The following is a 21,884-nucleotide window of genomic DNA, read 5'->3' on the forward strand; positions in this document are numbered from 1 at the left end:
GAACCGCCAAAGACTGAGGGAAAGAGGCGGAGAGAGGAAGAGGAAGAGAGAGAGAGAGAGAGAGATCGATCGATCGATCGATCGCGCGCAGGCGATCACGCGCAGGATATTTTTATCAACCGCGCGCGCGACTCGCGAGACCGCATATTTCGATGCGCGGATATATTGCCATTTCGCGATATCCACAAATAGCTCGTGTATGCACGGTAACGCTCGTGTATGGCCGAGCCGGACAGCCGCGTGCATACTACTACTACTACTACTACTACTACTACTACTACTACTACTACTACTATTACTACCGCTACTCGCCGGGGCGGCGCCCGTTCTATAAAGCGTCGCGACGCCGCGACGACGACTTCATTCGTCCTGTCGCTACTCCTGTTAACGGTGCATACCATCGACAAGGCGCAAGGTGAACAAGAGAGAAGAGAGCGAGGACATTTTTAATTCCCTCCCTCCTCCTCCTCCTCCTCCTCCTCCTCCTCCCCCCCTCCAGCGAGTCGAGGCGAAAGATCGAGTTCCGGAGGCTGTCTGCCTGATCGCCCATCGTCTCGTGGAACACGAACGAGATTCGACGCGAATCCGGCCATTGGCCGCTGCAAAATTCCAAGAGTGGATAAGGGTAGGCGAGGGTGGATGACCTCTCGGTGAATTCGTGTCTCTCTGTGTGTTTACCCACGCCGCCAGGGGAGTTGGAGCATGCTGAACGAGGACGCGAAAACCACCACCCTTCGACGTTCTTCCTCTCTCTCTTTCTCTCTCTCTCTCTCTCTCTCCCGCTCCCTTTACCTACCTACCTACCTACCTACCTCTCTCTCTTTTTCTCCTTTCTCCCTTCAGTGCATTCGTGAGTGCGATTAGATAGTGCGCCCGTGATCGTGGATCTAGAGGAGAGTGAAATCGCGTGTCGCTGATGCGCACCGACCTACCCACGTGTAATCTTGTTTGTATTAAGCGTAACGATGAGCGCATCGAACGCATTCAGAGCCGAACGCTCGACGTCGCAACGGAGATCATAGTGTTACGCGAGAAAGACTCTGAATTAATTTCCACATACATATATATATATATATATATATATCTAGTATATTTCTTTATTTCTTAATCTCGGCGAAATGTAAAACACTCCTGCTGCGTACTTTGTAATCTTGCTCTCTCGAGACATTTTACTCATGCACGCCGCGTCACACGTCTTACGGAGATTGTTGTTCGACTGTTCGTTTAGGTGGCGAGGTTCGAATCGCGTGTTAATCCGACCGACATACCTATGGCGACTATAAGCAACGGCAATGGATCAACGATACAGATCAACACACGGCCCGACGACATCCGCAAGCGGATCATTGGATGTGAGTCACTTCCAATTGACGTTTACAATACGCTCGAGACGGTGCGTGTGTGTGTGTGCGTGCGTGCGTGCGTGCGTGTGTGACGGAAGGGTCAATCGTGCAAATTAATGCCTCGCACTCGTGTACATCTCTGTCACGTTTCAAGTACGCGTAAGAGAAAAACGAGAGCAAACTGAGAAAACTGAGGAGAGACTCCGCTCAGCTTCGCTCGATGCTTCTCGTCGCTAATTTCCCAATAGTTTTTCCTTATTCTTCTTTTCCTTAGAACACCGCTCTCATCCGTCGGTGATATTTCACGCGCGCTCGAAAGAGAAGGAATTACACCTCGTTAATGTCCCAACGATTATTCCATAGCGTATACGTGGCGGAAATCGAAGCGTACTCGAAGGCTCAGGCACAGGCAGAGCTATAATGTAGCCGCGCTGAAACACACCAGCGACAGAGAAATGAATTATTTGACGAGTGTAAAGAAGGTCGAATATATACTCGTATACGCAGTCAAACTTCAACATTGTGGCCCCGGTAAAGTCGCCTCGCGCGCGCGCGCGCGCGATAGTTTGCCGGCAATTTCAGCAGGACAGGATATTCGTCGAGTTCGCGTTTAAAATGGGTCACCCAGTGTCTGTCACTGCCTCTACCTTTGACATTCGCGAGCGATATTGAACAAGAGTTTCCCGGAGAAACTCTCCCCCTTTTTTCCGCCGCAAGACCGCGAATTCCTTCGCGAATGAAATCAGTCGTAAATTCAGTCGTAAATTCAGATGGAAAGTACGCAATCCGCACTCCGAATACTGATATCCGACGAATAAATCGCTCGCTTTGTAGTACCCAGCGGGATATCTAGGCTGCCAACGAAAATAGTAGCTATACACTCCCGGTGCAATTCAGTGCAATTCACCGCTGTCGGAAATAGATCTCGCATGGCGCACCGCGTTTTCGCGTGGGAAGATGCAACGCGCGTCGATTTGTATTCGCTCGGCAGCTCGGCTGCATTTTCGCGCGTGACGTGAAAATTGACGAAGATGTGAATGGGGGTGGCTTTCTTGTTTCGCCGGTGAACCCGGCTGATCATCGACCGTACGTGGTAAAGAGCGTGGAGCGAGTCGTTTGTACAATGCGCGCGCGCGCGAATTACACTCCAAGTGGAAAGAGTCGTGCATGGACGGCCAATTTTGACGCGCCGCGCCGTCCTTTCTCGCGTGACCGCATCCCGTGTATACAGTATTTTTTTCAACGTCTACCGCGGGCAATGTCCCTCCATGAATTCTACAGCATGTAATGTTGAAATGATACATTTTTCAGAAGCATCCGACAACAAATCAAGACAAATTGTGATTATTTAACGCTCGATATTCCAGCAGAAATCCACTGCGTCGCCGATTAGCGACGCTCGCTTTGGTAGGCTCCAAGCTGCAGAAAAACGCGATACGCGAACGACTGCGGCTTTTATGAAAACAGCGGTCTTTGTCCGCTCGTATCGAGACCTATGGAGATCAAACTCGAGGAAATTGCTGATGATATCGTGCTGATAGCATTCTCGAGATCGTACATCACTTGGACGAGATCCTCTCTTCCGCCGAGCCTATCGTATCGTGTCGTGTAATATAACGTACATCAGATAACGTTGAGAAACGATCATTCGCTCGGGTCGCGAACAATACGCGAAGCTCAATAAAACAAAGGGAGACAACGTGTACCCGCGTTTGACGATCGGAGAAAATTGCGAACGACAAAATTGAGCGACGAGTGAAGATATTTTCGCTGTGGAAAGGTCGATTTCGAACGGTCGGTCGAAGATCGCAACAGAAGGAAAGTGGCTCGCTAGGTCTGGGACGCTCCGTATAGACGTACACGTGAACTTGGAATGCTTTAGCATTCACCTTGCGTCTAGAGTTTTCTATAGACTTGCTATAAGCGCATCATCGGGTTTTATTCGCGGTGTTATTCGCGGAAATAGATCGAACCAACGATCTATATCCAACGAAGGTACGAAAAATCCATCGTCTGTATGCAATACGATGTGTCCGATCGCGGTGACGCGATTCCGAATGACGAATGACGGAATCGCGCGAATTCGCCCTCTCTCCCGCCCCCTTTTCTTCTTTCCGTGAAATTGTCACAGAACAATACCCACGTATCGTGGAACGTCGTCGTGATCGTGGTCCTATCTGATAACTCGCCGTGTTGCACAACGCCGTTTCGCACGTGCAATTGATTACACGGCGATAAACATCGCGAGCGACATTAATAGACACGACGACGAGCCGGTGCCACGTAGACGCGGCGGTTGTAGCTTTGTGTAAAAGGTCCGACAAAATTACAACTGACAATGAGAATCGTTCTCATGCTAAAAGTAATGATGCGCGAGATGTCTGTGAGAACGAAATATTAGGTCAAACCAAAAAGTTCGATTCGATTTCCCTGCAGTCAAATCTGGCTTTGTTGCCCTCGAAACCGAATGGAAACCGAATTAATTAAATAATTGTTTTATTACCTCAATTCAATTATCATTGATCCGCAGATTTTTGAAAAAATCGAAAGTCTTCTCGCTGAAAGTCTTCTCTCGGCGCTAAAACTCGGATGAAAAGCAGAAGGTCGTTTTTCGACCGCGCCACCTTCGGTACATATCTGCCCCCAAAAAAAAGGGAAGGGTATCGAGAAAAATCTAAGGGTCGAGAAAAATCTAATCTGATCGCTTTGCCAACGAGGAGGACCGCGTCGGCTGTTAGACCTGAACTTCGCCCAGGTACGCCGTCATCCGCGAATAAAAAAAGGCAGGCAGGCAGGCAGGCAGGCAGGGTGCAAGCGCGAGTGGAAGGGAAAGCGCGGGGTGCAAGGGGAGAATGAACGAGCACAGGAGGGAGAACAGGGTGGATAAGCGTGGAGATGAAGCGCGGACTAGATGAAAGCGGACGGAGGGAGGGAGAGCAGCGAGCGAGCAGCGAGGGTGGCTACGCGCATCTCGCGCATGCTGTTTCGCCGAGGGTGACCAAGAGAAACAGGGATGAATCATGGGACTTGACTGGCGTGAGAGGGAGAGAGAGACGGTCGGCCGTATGTGGGCGTCTAGTCGTGGTGAACCGTGCGAGGTGAATAACGCGCTCTGCGATCCCGGCTCCGCGTTCTTCAGCTGTCGATTCCCGACTCGCATTTATCCCGACGCGATATCTTCCCTTCGGCGAGCGAGGAGATTGCGAGTCGCTTCGATCGTGCTGCCTTACCCGGCAGAGTGGGCAAAAATTAGGATCTAGGACCACCCGGGCGGCGGCGACCCTACGAGATGACGGACGGACGTAAGCGAATGACGAGTTGAGAGCGAGGACGAGAGAGGAGGGCGGGGGGAGGGCGGGGGCGGATCCTCCTCAACAAAGGGACGGACGAAGATGTTCATCGGAGGGTGATGTGCGATGATCGGAGGATGCTGATATCAGCGGCGATATTTTCTCGCGAACTCGCGATTTGCAAATCTGATCTGAATATCGGGAATCGGGAAAAATCGTGCCTCCTCTCTTCCGCCCGTCGCGGTTGTGTTCGCGTCTGTCCGCAGTGTGACAATCCGAGAGGAGATCGCATCGGCGACGTAATAAGTTTCCGATCGAACATCGAGAACGACTGAGCAATATCATTGAGCTAGTGTAGTTATAGTGCTCGCTTTTCCATCGGTTGCTCCTCTCCACGGTCGTACCGCCGATCTTAATCGCGCCCGATCTTAATCGCAGCGCGTACGCAACGTAGAAACGTGGCCGAAGGCTTTGTTCCTCGAGCGGAGTAGTTATCTCATTTCTCAAATGTAGGTTGTGTGTGCACGACGTATGACGTATGTGTATATTGATCGGCACGTAAAGGCAGCCGAAGGCATCGGTAGAATCAATGGCAATTGTAAGCGCTTACCAATATATAGCCAAGGTATAGCTAGCTGCGAGCTACGTGAACGTCTCCTGCGAAAATACGTCGCACACAGCGCGAGCGCTAAAACATGATCTTAGCAAATTCGCTGAAGATACCTTGTGCGAGAGATCTCGCACAATATCAGCAATTCAAAGAAGAATTCAAGGGCGTTCGTGCGTTCAAGCACCCCGGTTTCTCCGTTCGAAATAATCCGTGCGTACACATATCAGCAACAGTTGTCACGCGCGAGTCGGCGCGACTTGCGCGCTCTGCAAAAAAATCGCGTGAATATCATCAGATATTTTTATCATTACAATATTATATGAGAAAGGGAATGTTAATTAAACACGTCGAGAGAGAAAGAGAGAGAAAGAGTCGTGCGTCAACGACGACCGTTTGTCAACGCGCGCGCGCTTTGGCGATGAAGAAATAAGTTTATGTACGTCATGTGCACAATTATATTAATTGCGTTAGGCGTATCAGCGACGAACGGCCTGTTCATGTCGCAGCTACATAACAGCGGCTAATAAGACATATCTATTAATATATAATTTGTTTTGATTCTTCGCGATAATATCGTCGGGCGGTATGTCGCTGTTTAAACAGCGAGCCGAATACCGAGTACAATGCGCGCTCCTTGTCGCCATAGCGACGAGAACGATGACAGATACACACACGCAGGGGGATGAAGAATTATCATATAACACTGCGTCTGTTCGCACGAAATCATTTCGCATTCCGTTTATTTAATGCCGACGGGCATTAGCGTTGTTCGCGAAAGCTCACACAAGTTTCATTGTACGAATGAGTGGAGTCCGTACTTTTGCGAAAGAGGACGGCACGAGACGGATTCTCCAAGAACGATGCACGCGACTTACTTACGCGACAAAATGTACACGGACCAAAATTTTCTTTATTTTTTTTCTTTCTTTCTTTCTTTCTTTCTTTCTTTCTTTCTTTCTTTCTTTCTTTTGACTAATTGGCTTTGTGCGAATACTCGATTCGATTCGATTCCACGGACGAGCTTATTCTGTTCTCCTGTAAAATTAAAAATTCCTTGTGTTCGTTGGGTTCGTTCGTGCGAATCATGTGTTAATAGAATCAATCCTTTTTCCTCGCATACGCGACTATTAGCGCCGTTCGAAAGAGAATATCTTTCTCCCTTTTGTTCATCTATAATGGAACATCGCGAATCGAATCGATGTAATCTGCATCTGTGCTAAATTAGCCGATACCCGAGTGAGTTATTTCGACTGGTCACTCACACGTCGATAATGAGGCGGTCGTTTCGATACTCGTTTCGAAAAGGCGTGTTTGTGATCTCGCGAAGATAAGTCGAAGAACACCGTCGACCGTAATAGTATTGGTGGACCCAAGTGGTGGAGACCCAATTATCTGGCTGGAGAGTAAAGAAAAAGCTAGGTCAAAGTCACGGAGCCACTGACATTATCGCAGACAGCGTTTTACCACAAAAAGTCAACATTACGGCACGCCAGTGACAATTACAGCGCGCTCGATATCTGTCGATGTCGCCGTCTTTCATTATCTGATGCCAAGTTTCGGATGACACATGCTGTCCGATAATATTCGGCTCTTCTCCTACCTGAGACTACCTGTCAAGTGATATATGTAACTGGAAACTAGACCAACTGAGACGACGACGACGACGACGACGACGACGACGACGACGACGTCGTCTCAGTCTTTCTTTTCCTTCATTTCCGGCTCGGGGGAGAATGTCGGTCGGCTTCCTCGGTCTCTTCGGTTTAATTCAATTTAATTTCGATACTCAATTACACATTGAATTACAACGTCGGAGCGAAAGAAATCACGCGAATCTTTTTCTGCTACATACATGTCCAAATAAATTGATTTTGACGAATCGTCCCGTAACTGATTGCGCATGTGACGACTGGCAGAATGTCGATATCTATGGAATTTTATAATAATTTACAACGGGATTGAAAAATTAAATTCGGTGATTTGGTTTCAAGGGACGATGAAACGATAATAATTTGGGCGATGAATATATGTGAGATTGAACTCAAATATTTCTTTTGTTCGTGTTTTTATTAAAATTTTTCGACCTACACAGTCCATCCATTTTATCGGTAACCGACAATCTCCTCCTTTTGCTGCAGCAAAAAGAGCGATAATAATACAACAAATTGTTGTCATGCATTGCAGCAGATGACAGCACGCAAGGAGATGCGACGACATGCGGCAACATCCTGGTCATATTATCGTGGATCGTAGTGATCGTTACGATGCCGTTCTCCCTCTTCGTCTGCTTCAAGGTGAGATTCGAGAGACTCTTCGTGCGTTGAGCCGTGGAGAAAATGTATCATTCTCCAGCCTAGAATACATTATATAGTTTGCCAATAACGTGATTCGGGAGCGGCATTTGCTGACAAACAATGTTAGCCCGATGTAACTATAGTTACCAGTCGGACATTTATAAACTCTATTCACGCGGAATACGGTTTGTATATAGTTGTTTCTTCTCTCTCTCTTTTTCTCTCTCTCTCTCTCTCTCTCTCTCTCTCTCCCTCTCTCTCTCTCTCTCTCTCTCTCTCTCCCTCTCTCTCTCTCTTTCCCTTTCTTCCTCCCTCCCCCTCTATCCTCTCTGTTGATAACTTTATTGTTAGATCGCGGGTCATTGGGTGATATGCATCACACAGGGCGCATAACGACTATCGTGCGCGCTCGTTCTTTGAGCACGCCATAGCGGCTCAGCGCTTCTCTTGTCGTGGCGCGATCTTTCGTGTTATTTTGCATTAAATAATTAATTCCGCGATGGACGCTGGATACCGATCCGCGTCGTCGTACTGCCGCGTTTGTCGATCTTTTCCCACAAGAGTAAACTTTCGACTTTCTCATCAGTCGCGGATAAATTAGTCTCGGATAAGAGAGAACCACCACGAAAAGAAAAAGAAGATGTTTGCTGAAAATGTTGCTCGACTTGAATTTGCAGGTTGTGCAGGAGTACGAGAGGGCTGTCATCTTTCGATTGGGCCGTCTTCTGTCCGGCGGTGCCAAGGGTCCCGGTAAGATTCGCACGCGCTGGAGTGCACATCGCGCGGACGTAATTCGTTTAATTACGGCCACACGAGGCGCACTGTTGCGTGAGAGAATTCTTTACATCGCTCGACTGTAAAATTCAAGATCGATAATCCGCTGAATAATTCGGTTGATATTTAAAACGCCCTTTCGCAACCGCTTTCTCTCTCTCTCTCTCTCTCTCTTCTTTTTTCCTCTTCTTTACTTGCGGAATATATGACTTTGACATTTCGAAATCATCAAATCAATCTCGGTAGTGAGTGACTGCTTGTCGAAACGGTTCTATCGAAAATCCTAATCGCACGTGTGTGTGCTTTCAGGAATCTTCTTCATCCTGCCGTGCGTGGACAATTATGCGCGTGTCGACCTGCGAACGCGAACTTACGACGTGCCACCGCAAGAGGTAATGATTTCATCGCACTAACGTGCGAGAATCGCCAATTCTTTTGTACCTTCGCGCGAATCGTCAATCACTCAGGCAGACGTTGGAAGAAACGTTTCTCTAATTCACTCCAATTCACCACATTCATTGAGGTCCTGACGAAAGACAGCGTTACCGTGTCCGTTGATGCGGTGGTTTACTACCGCGTGAACAACGCGACCATCTCGATCGCGAACGTGGAGAACGCTCATCACAGCACAAGACTCTTGGCCCAGACCACCCTGAGGAACACCATGGGAACGCGACCTCTCCATGAGATACTGAGCGAGCGCGAAACGATCTCGGGAAATATGCAGGTGAGCGTCTCAACGCGACACAAACACGGGATTTAAAAGCCAAATAAGTATTAGAATTTGGGAGACGTTCGAATTTATTGGCGATTCGAGCGACCGCTGCTCTCGAAGCGGCGCATGGAATGGCACGTACGTATAGACGCGGATCGATTTAATCGCGAATGCATTAATCGTATCTCGAATGGATAAAATTAAATATGCAGTAATCACGCTTTAATGAACTCGCGACTGATATTTTCGGTACAGGTTTCCTTGGACGAAGCCACTGACACTTGGGGAATTAAGGTGGAACGAGTCGAGATGTAAGTAGATGGAGGTCAACTCTTAGGTCGGTCGAGAAGTTTAGCTCGATTTTCGCATTAAAATTTATAACGTTAACATCTTTCCGTCCCACCGCCGTCGCCGTCGCCGTCGCCGTCGCCGTCGCCGTCGCGTGAGACTGTATCTCAGCCGTGTTCTTCTGCCCTCGAATCTTTTTACCGACCCGACAGACGCGTAATTGCGTGAAAAACGACGCAGATCTATTTGCACGGTGTTTTACAGCAAGGACGTGCGACTGCCCGTTCAACTGCAAAGAGCCATGGCAGCGGAAGCCGAAGCTGCGCGTGAAGCACGCGCTAAAGTAAGAAATTCGATCGAGTGAAATCCGAGTTCTTCTTATTTGCGATATATACCCAGAAGTGTCATCATTTTTACTCGATAATCTCGCCAGGTAATCGCCGCGGAGGGTGAACAGAAGGCCAGCAGAGCTCTGAGGGAGGCGTCGGAGGTGATTGGCGACTCGCCGGCCGCCTTGCAACTTCGCTACTTGCAGGTAAGGATTAATTTACCATTATCAATGAGGGATCGTCAGTTTCAAATGGACATCGATTGACCAGAAAACAAAAGACAAATAAAGATAAAGAAAGAAAAGTCAAATATATATCGTGTAAGTGGGACTTTTCGTTGTCTGCTGGGGAGATCAAACGAAAAAAGACTGCAATATTTCTCCTCGAATTTGAGCTTCGCACAACGTATTATTCTGCATCCAATGGGAAGATATCTTTTTCCTGAGACTTGTACTAAAAATAAATTCTACTATTGGATTCGCACTTGGTTCGCAGAAACAGAGAGATTCTCGCAACAGATTTCTACTCAGTTGTTTCCAGTTGTATCTCAAGCGAGTTTCTGGCAGGCAGCCGAATATTCAGAGTATTTTCGCTCGCGATAATAGAGATATCATTTCTCGTCAACGAATCTGCTCTCCGCTCTCTGTTACACGGATTGAGACTCTCGTTTCTCTCGTCGATAACGCAATTTGGCTTTTTTCTTTCCGGATATTTTTCCTCATGTACCTCACATGTTTTTCCTCATGTACCTCACATGTTTTTCCTCATGTACCTCACATGTTTCGTTTTGTCACTTTCATAGACATTGAACACGATATCGGCGGAGAAAAATTCCACCATCGTATTCCCGCTGCCGATCGATATGCTGACTTACTTCATGAAGGCTTTGCCGAAAGAATAATCGCAGGAGGTGGAGGGACGTCGCGGGACTATTGAATAGAAAGACCAGATGACGGTTCCCCCGGGATCCTGTTCGCGGGGTCGCGGACGAGGAGTTTCTTTTCGGCGAATTATCCATACTTGTACTTGACACGCTTGTGTATACATCTCGATAATAGAGAGTTGCCAATATTCGACCAATCTCACGACGACAATTTTCGATTCTACAGGCTACACACGTATATTATCGTAATGATCGTAATGACGACTACACGAAGAGAAATTGAACGACACGTAAGTGCGTTTTCGTGTAGAATTGACTCGCGGGGTGTGGGGATGCACTGACATCAGCACAGACTGAAACGTATTTTTGGAAAATCTTACAAGGTTATTTTACGCGTTTTACGTGCTGTAAAGCTGTATAGCATATGTACATAGAACGTAACTGTGAACGACGTTATAATGTTCGAATGAATTGAATTATATACCTAGTTTTGCGCGCTGACGGATATACTTGTTATACCGTCTTCGACGCGCGGCGATACTTTCACTTGCGTCGTGTGTGTGTGTGTATATATATATATATATATGTGTATATATATATATATATATATATGCTTGATTAAAAAAAAAGAATCAAACGGCGACAAGGAACGTACGACGGAGTCGATCGATGAGGCAAGATTGAAGAGCCGAGTACCAAGCCGCGCTTACATTAGATCTCGCACTGCCACTAACGCCAGAGACAAAGGGCGATCGATCTCGCGATACGCGTTAACGCAATTCACGCTCGTCGGTCACATAAAGAATTCGTCGTTCAAACAATGACAACTTTTAATCAACGTTAAGGGAACAGCTGTTTCTTCAGGTGTCAATTTCACGACGATGCACGGACGCAACAAGACTGTTGTCGATAACGGATAACGACTAATGAAAAAAAAAAGAAAGAAAAAGAAAAAGAAAAGAACTTCCGGCATCTCGCCTAGTCGCTACGGTACTAAATTGTATTTTACGTCTAAGAAAATGAAAGCACTTGAGTCGCCTATCAGTCCAGCGTATTCCACAAACCTCTAAGGTCTAATTAATTTTACGTGTCACGCACCACACATGTGTGAAATGTTTGTACTATAGCGGCCTGCGACAATTGTTTGGTCCAACATCGGCAACTCTTGCTAGCGATATTCATCAATTGTTCACTCGATCAATGGTATTTGCGCTTTGACGTTTCTACAATCTATCTCGTAAGAAGGAAGATCGTGTCATGTACATTTATGTGTACATGGACGATCTTACGAGAAAAATCTACAGTATTAGTTCCTTCGTAAAGTACGAAATTGAAAGTGAATGAGCAACACCTATTTGCTAAAGATAAACGTACAATAAACGTTAAATCATCGAAAGGTACGTGTGCGTCACGTAAACACGTTGATACTTTCCATGTTCGAAATTTTTCATTATACGAGGGGGAACAAACAAGTTTTCATATTATATATATATGTATATTAACGTTAGCTGTTTAAAAGGCAGATACTAATTATACTGAATGTAAATGACATGAGAACTCTATCCGAGATGTTTTAAAAGACTTATAAAGGAAAATTCATTGTAACTGTGATGGCTATCGTTAGGCTATCGTTAGAGATCGGTCTTGCTAGTCAACGATACCGTTGAACAAAGCGAGCCGGTCGTTTGCTCTTCCGCGTACGCGGGCTCGCTTCTCAACACAGCGAGATATTACGTAAGATTCGCATTTTCAAATAGAGAACACTTCGATCCGTAATGCATGTTAAATAATTTTAGAAAAAGAGAGAAGGAAAGATTGCAATATCACGTGACCATACGGTATTAAGCGACTGTAATTCGCGATTTTAACGTTGTTTCCGTCTTCTGACGACTACACACATATACATAAAAATAGCGTCTCGTTACTGCATACCTATACGTATAGTATATACACACATGTGTATGTGTGTGTGTGTGTATATATATATATATGTATATGTATTATATATGTATATGTATATGATTATCACCATTCTACGACCATTTCCAAATGTCACTGGGAGTTTCGGCATCTCCCAAGAACGAGATGGAGACAGCTACCTCTGCTTTTGTTATATGTACAAATGCATGTACACACGTCTGTTTATACACGTCGTTAACTTAAGTTACGTTAATTCACGACCTTTCGACCTTCGACCTTCTACGTGGATCTGTGGACGTTTTGTGAAAGAACAAAAAGAAAAAAAAAAAGAAAGAGCACGCACACACACGGATATTGTTATATACGTGTGTTTTAATCTTAATATTCTACCGTTACTATTATTCTGTACAGTTAATTGACTAAACAATTACGATAGCACGATAATAATCTACGACGTAATTTATCGTCCCTTTATCGTTCTTGATACTTTATTGACTGTTATACTTTGTGTGTGTGTGTGTGTGTGTGTGTGTGTGTGTGTGTGTGTGTGTGTGTGTGTGTGTGTGTGTGTGTGTGTGTGTGTGTGTGTGTATAATCAGTTCCGTTATAATTACACAATATTTGTTGAGAATCCGAGAAAAAACATATTTTTTCTTCCGGTCTAGCTCGATTTTGTAGTAATCCCGCGACCACATGCGATTGCTCTTTGCTCTACACGCGAGTATATGCGTGATGCAATACATCTAATGGAACGTTTCTCTGTTTCTCCTTTCTTTTGTTTTCCATAAAGATACGCATGTTGGTACCTTGCGATTTGTACGCGACAGCACGTTTTCATAAAACTAAACAATCAGTCGTTTTTTAAAGCGAAATCTTCGTATGTCAACGTAGTAAAGAATAAAAATGTGTGTGTGTGAGTGTTAAAAAGTTTCGAAATAAAAGTTCTGCGATTCTGCAAACTTACGTTTTCGTTCCTTCATTGCGCCAAACGTATATGTGTGAGTACGCGCCCCGTACAAGCGATGTTCATCTTCATCTTAATTTCGTCGTGCAGGGTTGTTGCACATAGTTGAGACAAAAGCCTCTGTTCCCGACGTCGCCGGGCGCCTCGGTGTTGTCTGTGTGAAAGATTAATCGAAACGGCTTGACGGTACCTGAAAATCGAGCAATCGATCGATCGATCGATCGATCAAAAATGCGGCATTCGTAGGAAAAATCGAACGGACAGAGTACTCGACATTCACATGACAACGGAAAGAAACACTCACTGATGACAGAGGAGCTGTTTAAATTCTGGGTATCCGCATTGAAGGTACCTCCGCACAGCCGATCGGAGCATATCAACGGTACTGTGGGCATTCTGCCCGAATTAATGGCACACGGAATCGCCAGCCAATCGGTCAGGCAAGATATACCCGTCATCGACGCGATCTGCGTAGCCTGCGTGTTCCCAGTCAATGTAAAAGCGTTGCTACGCATAATCTGCCCCGCTATTGTTGCACCGGCGGGCATCGTCATTTGAGTTGCTACGAACGGATAAATCTCGTTGAAAATACAGAACGAATAAAATCTTTCGAATAATTGGGTTATGTTTCTTTTCAACTTACTGTCATCGGTACACGCCATGTACTGGATCCCGCAGAAGTTCCTCTCCATCCGAATGCATATGCTGTAGTCCTGATTCGACAATTGCAATCCGCTCGTGGGATCGTAGTTGAAAGATTTTATCTGGCCGGAAACTCCGGTGAAGTACTGCAGGCAACCCTCCTCAGCGCGGTAAATCGTGCTGCATCGTATCTGCGAGATGCGAACTTTCCACGATCGTGGAAACGAGCTGCCACTCGTGACGAATGTCAGAGTAACCGGATTTGTTTGCCCGACGCCCGTGTCTATGTACACTATAAAGAGGAGAGACAGAGAGAGAGAGAGAGAGAGAGAAAAAAAAAAGAGTATTTAACTTACACCGGTCGAGAATGAAATGAATCAATTCTGCTTCATATTGTCTCTCTGGGTTGTCAATATGGGAATTATTGCGAGGTACTTACTGTGATTGCCGTTATTATTACCGCATATCGTTGGCACCGGATTGCCGCCGGAAACGATGAACTGGTCGTAAGTGCAGACATTGTTCGTCGCCTCTGGCCCCATGATATTGAATTGCGAGAAATCCAATCTACGAAGGAAACGGAAAGAATAATCGGAGATGAACGAGGTGAGGAATGTGTCGCGAAATCTTCGCGATATGTTTTGATCTCAGACGACGAGACCACTCGGTGACTCACACTCACCGATACTGGCACACGTCCGGATGCGACTTTACCAACGTGATCTGACAGGAGTCCATACCGTCGTAAGTAGACGGATAGTTTGGATTGACGAAATACGTGTTGTTGTCACTGATCATCGCGCCGCAGGACATCGTGACTGCCCCGCGCGTACATTCACAGCAAGCATGGTATTTTTCGTTATTTTTCTTACAACTGATTTATAAGATCGACGGAATAGGTGTTAGGTCGACGAGATGTCAACTCGACGCAGGAGCGTAAAGGATGAAATTGCTAGTAGCGCACTGAAAACGTCCAATTTGATTTGTTTTACCTATACAGCAAACTCCGTATCCGTTCGCACAGACGCCGCTCGAAACGCCGCCACGTTGGGCGCATTCCGCCGCTGCGACGCACGTGCCGTTCTCTCCGTTTGACCCGCCGCATATGCCATTGTCAAACCTCACCAGCGTGAACAACGAGAAGACTGAAAGATATGGAAAGTATGGACAATATGTGTACAACATTTCGCATATTTATATATTTTCTACGCCTCTGCCATCCAGATATAATTTACATCACTTACGTCTTTTCTGCCTGGCGACTTGAGTCCGATTATCGGTTGGGAATTTCGGCGACTCCCACCTGTGCTTGGCCGTGTCTCGCGGCGAGATCGCGACGAAGTCGCTATCGTTCGTCTGCCACAGCCGTCTTCTGTCCGCGACTCGGTGTCTGCCGCGATTGTTCCAGGCGTCGACGTGAGTGCAAAGCGCGAGGCAGTATATCAAAAGTAACACAACCGGCGTGCAATTTCGGAACATCTCGAGTGGACGGTCTTTACCGAGAACTTTACTCTGGCCTCTTTTGATCTTCTTTCGCACAGTTGCAAATGTGAGTTGCACGATGAGACAGATGACGATGAGAATTCTCGGCAGACAGACCTCCGCGCATTTCATCGAACAAAAGAGACTTCTGCGTACCCGAGGCGTGTAAAGTCCAATATATTCAGAGACACTGTTTACACGGTCTGTATATCAAGCAGCAAATCGCTACAGTACTAAATACGTATCTGGCACGAAAACACCCACACACGAGGATTTCAGGGAAAGTCGAGAAATTTAATTGACGGCTCCAAAGAACAGCATTGTGTTTGTCTCTTGAATCGAGATGGGCGCCTCGCTTTCTCGACGCCGAAACGGCGCGCGATTGTAATCGTCGCTGTTGCAGGAGACACTAAAGCGTATACGCGCCCTAGGACCCATAATCTCCACGTATAATCGCGCGCGGTCGGTCTATTAAATATCCCTGAAAGGAAGGAAGGAAGGAAGGAAGGAAGGAAGAAAGAGATTGTGAGAAACGACGTAGGGATCGCGTAACGGTTCTATTGGCGTTATTCCTACCGGGACATCCTACGGGGACACACAGCCACCACCTCTCTCTAAATCGTTCCACGTGTGACAAGAACCATCACCAAGGTGCGTAAGTTCCGAGGTACGCATGACAGGCCGGGCAGTAATGGTCCATGTTGTTGCAGGACTCGATGCAGTAGGGTATCATGCAACATGGCCAACAGCTGCGACGAGAAATGCAAGTCGGTGGGGGGTCTTGAACGATGATCTTGAACGACAAAACTCTCGAAGCAACCGAACGAAGCGACGAAAAGATGCAAGACGCAAGAATGAGAATTGTGCGCGATAAAAGAGTGCGCGTAACGAGACTGCGATCGTAGTCGGCCTAATTGCGCGTACTACAATTGCATGCGATTTCACCTTCGTCACTTTCGCACAGACTTTCGGACGCGTAAACTTACCCAAACAGAAAGAGCATTAACGCGGTGAGATGAGTGTACGTGGACCGGCGTACTATCACGACGGTGATGATGAGCGCGGCGCATCGGGGGCATATCGCGGTTGTCGGCACCCTCGGCCAGGATCTCCTTGCGCTCGCTAAAAAGATTCACCGCCGATACACACACACACACACACACACACACACGAATCTCCTCGGGGAAAATCTCTGATTAATCCATTATTTTATTTAACGGTATCCCATTTACGACTGTGTGTATGATATTTTTTAACTGAATAAAATCATTTGACAAAAATCTCATTCTCACTTTTAGCACGCAATTCTTAGTTATTTGGATACCTTCGATATAAAAAATAGCCAATTCCAATAGTTTGATTTGAAACCTTTAGGAGAGGAGAGGTTAGGTTAGGTTCTTCGCGACCGAGAACGCTTGCAAAGTACTTATGGCTTTCAGTGGATTAAAGTTGTTCAGAGTGTTTCAAGCCCGATCATCGAAATATTTGGGAATCGCTTTACGGGACAAAGTGACGAACGGATCCCTCGTGGATGTCTCAAGGTTAAACCCTTGAGCTTGAGCGTAAGAGGGCGGCGGAATTCGCGGCGGCGCCGCGACGGGCGATCGATCGTCGATCGGAAAAATGGAGGGTCGTCTGTCGGAGCGCGATATCAGACCGATGGAGGAGTACGTGGGTGGTGCGTCTCTCGACGAAGGAATGTCCTGCGATACATAAGATCGCTTGAGATCGATTAACTCCTATCTAAATTAATTAATTTCTATTTTCGAGAAATTTTCAAGAAAGAAGAATAAGTAAAGTTTTGTTTTTGTTCTTACTTAATTAATTAAAATCTGACCCAACGGAGCTTGACCCCTTTGATGATATATCAAAGGGATTAATATTTCTCATAACACACTTTCTTGTTTCTTGCAACGACACGATGAGAATAACAATATTGTGGTAAAATCATACGAACGAAATCAAAGACATCGAGTCTCGATTAACGCCGATTAAACTCCACAATCGTTCGCCAGATTTTGCGATTATTGTAATTTACGAATTTCTCACGGATGATGTGCGCCGAAGGCAATTACTGAATTTCCATCGTCGTCGTCGTCGTCGTCGTCGTTGTCGTCGACGCCTCCGATGGTAAGATCGATCGATCTGTGGCAGCGATCGGCCAGTAGACGGATAATACAACGCGTACAAAGATGAGTACGCTTCCCGCACGGATCTATGCAATTCTGGGGAAGACAAAGCGAAGACGTTTAGCACGACTATGTTTCGCGCGAACGTCGTACGACGCTCTCTTCGTGCCTTTTCGCATTACCTGACACTTGTTCGACATTTTCGACATCAGTCATTCGCCGTGTGTTCTCGATGGAGCATGTTGACATTTCTCTAAGTGTCATATCTCACGAGCCTTCTTTCGCTGAAGCTACGCGAGATGTACATATAACACGAATATACATACGAGCAGAATGAAGGAGCGTTTGATTTTAATAAGAGCTAAGAGGTATGTATATATTATATTACCAAAGCTGAAGTTTTCTATCGTTTCGTATATCATGTCGTCCGCGAAAAGCCGCCGCGACTCTCTTACTCTCTCCGATTTTGCCGTGATTGAGACTCCATGAGAATAGGAAAGTCTCCCCGTGGAGGGGGGGGGAGGATAAACGTTTCCGAAAGAGATAATTGTACGAATTTCATTTCATTTTCCTCTCATCCGATCGCCCTTTCCTCGCCAGCCAGCCTCGCTTTTCTTGGAATTTCCTTGAGCGGTCGAGACACCGCGCGCACGGGCGCTGAATTTACATCGTCGAGTGTACGTGCCGTATATAACCAAATTCTCTCCCGGATCAACGCGCTCGACTTGTTTCTCTGTTCGTTCTTCTTTCGGATTATTTTGTTTACTAGTCGCGACATGTATACATACATGCATACATGTATACATGTGTATATACATACATACATACATACATACATACATACATACATACATACATACATACATACATACATACATACATACATACATACATACATACATACATACATACATACATACATACATACATACATACATACATACATACATACATACATACATACATACATACATACATATATACATACATACATACATATACATATACAAATATACTATGGGGATTCACCCGACTCGCGCTGGCGGTACTCGCGGTACTCGGGTGTCTTCTCGTACGTATGCAGGCACACGCACACACCGAAGTATCGGCCCATCGGTCCGCCGGCGTTTGAACGAATCGGACACTGCGCGGCTGCGGCGCTGCACGACGGAGCGTGCGCCGACGCCATTGCGTGGAGAGCGAGCAGCGAGCGGTGCGAGGAGGCGAGGCGAGGCGAGGCGAGAACAGCCGAAATGGAGGAGAGCCAAACATCGGAAAGTGTCGCGGTGCTACCGGACATGTCCGAACCGTTGACGAGCGAGACCGAGGAGGCGGCCGCGCTAACGAGCGAGCACGAGGCGCATCCCGTCGCGGTTACAGCGAGCGTCACTTCGGTACCGGGCGTTCCTGGCGTTCCCGGAGTCGGTGTGCCGGTTTCTTTGCCCGTGGGTTCCATTATCGGCGTAGCAAACTCTACCAATGGCACGACCTTCAACGTCATCACGCCAGAGCAGCTGCAAGTACGCCCGGAGCCGAGCGGAACGTCGCGCGCGCGTTTTGCTGTTTGTGCGTGCGTGCGTGCGTGCGTGCGTGCATAGATGTGCTCTGTGTGTCGAATCTCGCGAACGCGAGACGCTATGCAACAATGGAACGGCCCGTGGCGCCTTTTTTTCCCCCCCAAGCGGGTTATATCACCCACGATCACCCACGATCGTGGCGAGAATGGTGCCGTGGACGCGCGCGTGGGAGTGCGCCTGTCCAACGCGAGGGACATGTGCCGCCGTGTCGGTCGTCGTTGTTGATGATGACGATGACGATGACGATGACGCGAAGACGCTATGTGTGTTCTTTCTGCCACATTGTCTTCACATTCGGCACATTTGCACTCGGCTTCGCGTTATATATCTGGGAAAAACATGGCTCTTCGTTGTACCATGTGCATCAATGTGTACACACGAGTCGAACACATGACACGCGTGTCGTCGTACGCACACACGCACCTTAGCACGCATCGTACACGAGTCCATGCGTTAAATTGCATTTTCTACTTGCAGCTGCACTCAGGACCAGGGCAGCTCAGACAGATGCTATGCGTCGATAATGGCTTTATTTGCGAGCCACGTAATGACAAGGACACGGACCCCTTACGTTGGAACGGTGAGCTGAAAGCGACCCATATAGTAATACAAAACAGCACAGATGAAACGGAATCGGAACAAATTCACGTGTCCACACCTAGCTCTCAACCAATATACAGTTGGTCTGAGTCGGCTAATTTGGCGGTGTTACCTGTCCGATGTAAAAACACAAATGCGGAATTGCACAAGAGCAGATTTGGATCAGGCGGTAGAGGACGTTGTATCAAGGTAGGTACGGACTGGTACACACCCAGTGAATTCGAGGGCTTTTGTGGGAGGGCATCTAGCAAGGACTGGAAACGAAGCATTCGATTCGGTGGAAGAAGTCTACAAACTCTTATTGACGAGCAAATCTTAAAACCTCATGCCACTTCTTGTACCTGTGCTGCCTGTTGCGACGACGATAGCGCAGTAAGTAAATAATTTGTCACTCTTGTATCCATCTCATGTCCATCGTATTTCGGTTAAGTCACATTGTCACACATAATCATATGGGAAATAATTTATTAAAAACTATGCATTTCAGACATGTTACATAATGTTGTTATTCGCGTGTACTTAATCTTGGTTCCTTCTATATTAGCAGGTTGAGCAACATTACGCATCAACAACATTGATTTATTTCTCTTAGACAGGACCAGTACGTCTATTTACTCCATATAAACGCAGAAGAAGAACAAGAGACACGTCTGATGGAGAGGGTGTTCCCTTGCGTAAACATAAAAACGATAATTCGCGAGATGGTAGTAATAATGACGAGAGCGACAATGAGGTTGTCGTTCCTGACAAAGAAGTCTGGCCACAGTTTGTTTCGACGGATGGATTGGTTGTGCAACAACCGCAGGAGCAGGATTCTGTTGTGCAGAACGTGCATCAAACAGAGAATGGCCAAGGCGACGATATGTTCAAGAAATTTGATGAATTGTCGGCTAAGATGCTGAAGTTGGCTTACGATTTTAGACGTGCGTTAGACGAGGTAAAGGAACTGAATAGGCAACAGAGACGAGAACAGGCGCTGGTTGCTCAACTTGGAGGACGGGGAGACGTTATCGAGACCGTCGGACTGCAACCAGCGTCCGACGCGCATAATAAGAAGGTAAGGACTTCAAGATACACAAGTAAGGTAGAATTTATCTCTTCATCGTGTCTTCTCTTCGTGTCGCGGTTTATCAACCGTTACTTCATACGTTACGTGTGTTTTTCTCTTTCAGTGTGCCAACTGTAATCGAGAAGCGTTCGCTGAATGTTCCCTTTGTAGACGCACGCCATACTGTTCTACCTTCTGCCAACGTAAAGATTGGGCGAGTCATCAGGTGGAGTGTGTGAGAGGTGCGGCCGAGACTGTAATGCTCATAGTAGAAAGCAGCACTACAGATACGAGCACTCTTCCAACGGCCGCGACGGACCAATAACTAATGTTCCTCACGCCAGTTCACCAAAGGAATATAGGGAACGAGAAATCCGACGTGGAAACGTCGAGATTCAAGGAGACGAAGACTTGAGAGCACGTATTGTACGAGCCCCATGAGAGTAAAACGATGTATATATATATAAATGTAGACAAATGCGATAGAAAATTTTTTGTACGTGTATAAGTTAAATTATAAAAAGAAAACATAACTCTCCTGCAAGTCTGTGAAGAACTTCGAGGTTTTTGGAAACCATGTCCAGATTCATGTAGTTACGTAGTAACGAAACAGTATGTCTCATATCGAACGGTATGAAAGTGTGCAATGTATGTACATTGTTTTATATAATGTTCGATTTAAGATTAACCCTGGATCTTGTGAGTACGCCCGATAGCTACTAACGATTAGATTTAAGCAGCAGCTTAATATTCAACAAGAGGTTTGTTTTCTATTGCTGAACTGGCTGCACTAATTTGCACTTATTCTCTTCTTCTCTCCCTTTCACCAACTCCTAGATGTATATCTATTTCTTTTTATGATCCCTGAGTGTACACTTCGTACGGTTCGGCGATAAAAAACAGACCTAATATTTATACCGACATTATAGCCTACGTTCACATGACCAACGTAAAACCAGTTTGTTGATCATTCCCCCCTCCGATGTTAACGATATT

General features: G+C 46.4%; 4 protein-coding genes and 1 long non-coding RNA gene across 16 annotated transcripts; 3 read left to right on the forward strand and 2 right to left on the reverse strand.

Annotated features, from left to right (window-relative positions):
* The first annotated feature begins 317 nt into the window (after positions 1–317).
* On the forward strand, positions 318–13,405 carry LOC105189508 (band 7 protein AGAP004871). Of its 8 annotated transcripts, none has more exons than XM_011151635.3 (10): positions 318–415; positions 1,229–1,352; positions 7,428–7,537; positions 8,215–8,287; positions 8,621–8,703; positions 8,835–9,038; positions 9,282–9,337; positions 9,579–9,657; positions 9,748–9,849; positions 10,446–13,405. In XM_011151635.3, exons 2-10 carry the CDS (start codon positions 1,271–1,273, stop codon positions 10,542–10,544), a joined length of 888 nt encoding a protein of 295 aa, XP_011149937.1. In that variant the 5' UTR covers positions 318–415; positions 1,229–1,270; the 3' UTR covers positions 10,545–13,405. The 8 variants fall into 8 exon arrangements, with proteins under 8 accessions (XP_011149937.1, XP_011149942.1, XP_011149940.1 ...); XM_011151640.3 differs by having other exon boundaries at positions 7,431–7,537; XM_011151638.3 differs by lacking the exon at positions 318–415 and adding an exon at positions 504–625.
* On the reverse strand, positions 1,638–15,701 carry LOC105189507 (uncharacterized). 4 transcript variants are annotated; one of them, XR_003112683.1, is made up of 7 exons: positions 15,297–15,701; positions 15,045–15,197; positions 14,735–14,870; positions 14,492–14,619; positions 13,715–14,344; positions 13,411–13,600; positions 1,638–1,774 (listed from the first exon to the last, which is right to left on the reverse strand). XR_003112683.1 is itself a non-coding variant. In XM_011151634.3 (7 exons), exons 1-7 carry the CDS (start codon positions 15,664–15,666, stop codon positions 13,479–13,481), a joined length of 1,458 nt encoding a protein of 485 aa, XP_011149936.2. In that variant the 5' UTR covers positions 15,667–15,701; the 3' UTR covers positions 13,424–13,478. The 4 variants fall into 4 exon arrangements, 2 of the variants coding, with proteins under 2 accessions (XP_019699927.2, XP_011149936.2); XR_003112684.1 differs by lacking the exon at positions 1,638–1,774 and adding an exon at positions 7,470–7,596; XM_011151634.3 differs by lacking the exon at positions 1,638–1,774 and having other exon boundaries at positions 13,424–13,600; positions 13,715–13,972; positions 14,054–14,344.
* LOC109504447 (uncharacterized) lies at positions 15,466–16,528 on the forward strand. Its single transcript, XR_002163031.2, has 3 exons — positions 15,466–15,601; positions 15,938–16,185; positions 16,245–16,528. It is a non-coding gene; the product is annotated as an uncharacterized LOC109504447 (long non-coding RNA).
* Positions 16,112–17,950, reverse strand: LOC112588217 (lipopolysaccharide-induced tumor necrosis factor-alpha factor homolog). The gene is made up of 5 exons (XM_025297332.1): positions 17,846–17,950; positions 17,584–17,759; positions 17,036–17,237; positions 16,521–16,656; positions 16,112–16,283 (listed from the first exon to the last, which is right to left on the reverse strand). The coding sequence occupies exons 1-5, from the start codon at positions 17,925–17,927 to the stop codon at positions 16,178–16,180; spliced, it is 702 nt and encodes a 233-aa protein (XP_025153117.1). The 5' UTR covers positions 17,928–17,950; the 3' UTR covers positions 16,112–16,177.
* Deaf1 (deformed epidermal autoregulatory factor 1) lies at positions 17,900–21,640 on the forward strand. 2 transcript variants are annotated; one of them, XM_011151629.3, is made up of 5 exons: positions 17,900–18,031; positions 18,706–19,183; positions 19,718–20,212; positions 20,433–20,897; positions 21,013–21,640. In XM_011151629.3, the coding sequence occupies exons 1-5, from the start codon at positions 17,997–17,999 to the stop codon at positions 21,211–21,213; spliced, it is 1,674 nt and encodes a 557-aa protein (XP_011149931.1). In that variant the 5' UTR covers positions 17,900–17,996; the 3' UTR covers positions 21,214–21,640. The 2 variants fall into 2 exon arrangements, with proteins under 2 accessions (XP_011149931.1, XP_011149932.1); XM_011151630.3 differs by having other exon boundaries at positions 17,960–18,031; positions 18,748–19,183.
* Positions 21,641–21,884: the final 244 nt, after the last annotated feature.

This window comes from Harpegnathos saltator, unplaced genomic scaffold (genome assembly GCF_003227715.2).
Source record: "Harpegnathos saltator strain DR-91 unplaced genomic scaffold, Hsal_v8.6 scaffold174, whole genome shotgun sequence".
Classification (NCBI taxonomy): Eukaryota; Metazoa; Arthropoda; class Insecta; order Hymenoptera; family Formicidae; genus Harpegnathos; species Harpegnathos saltator.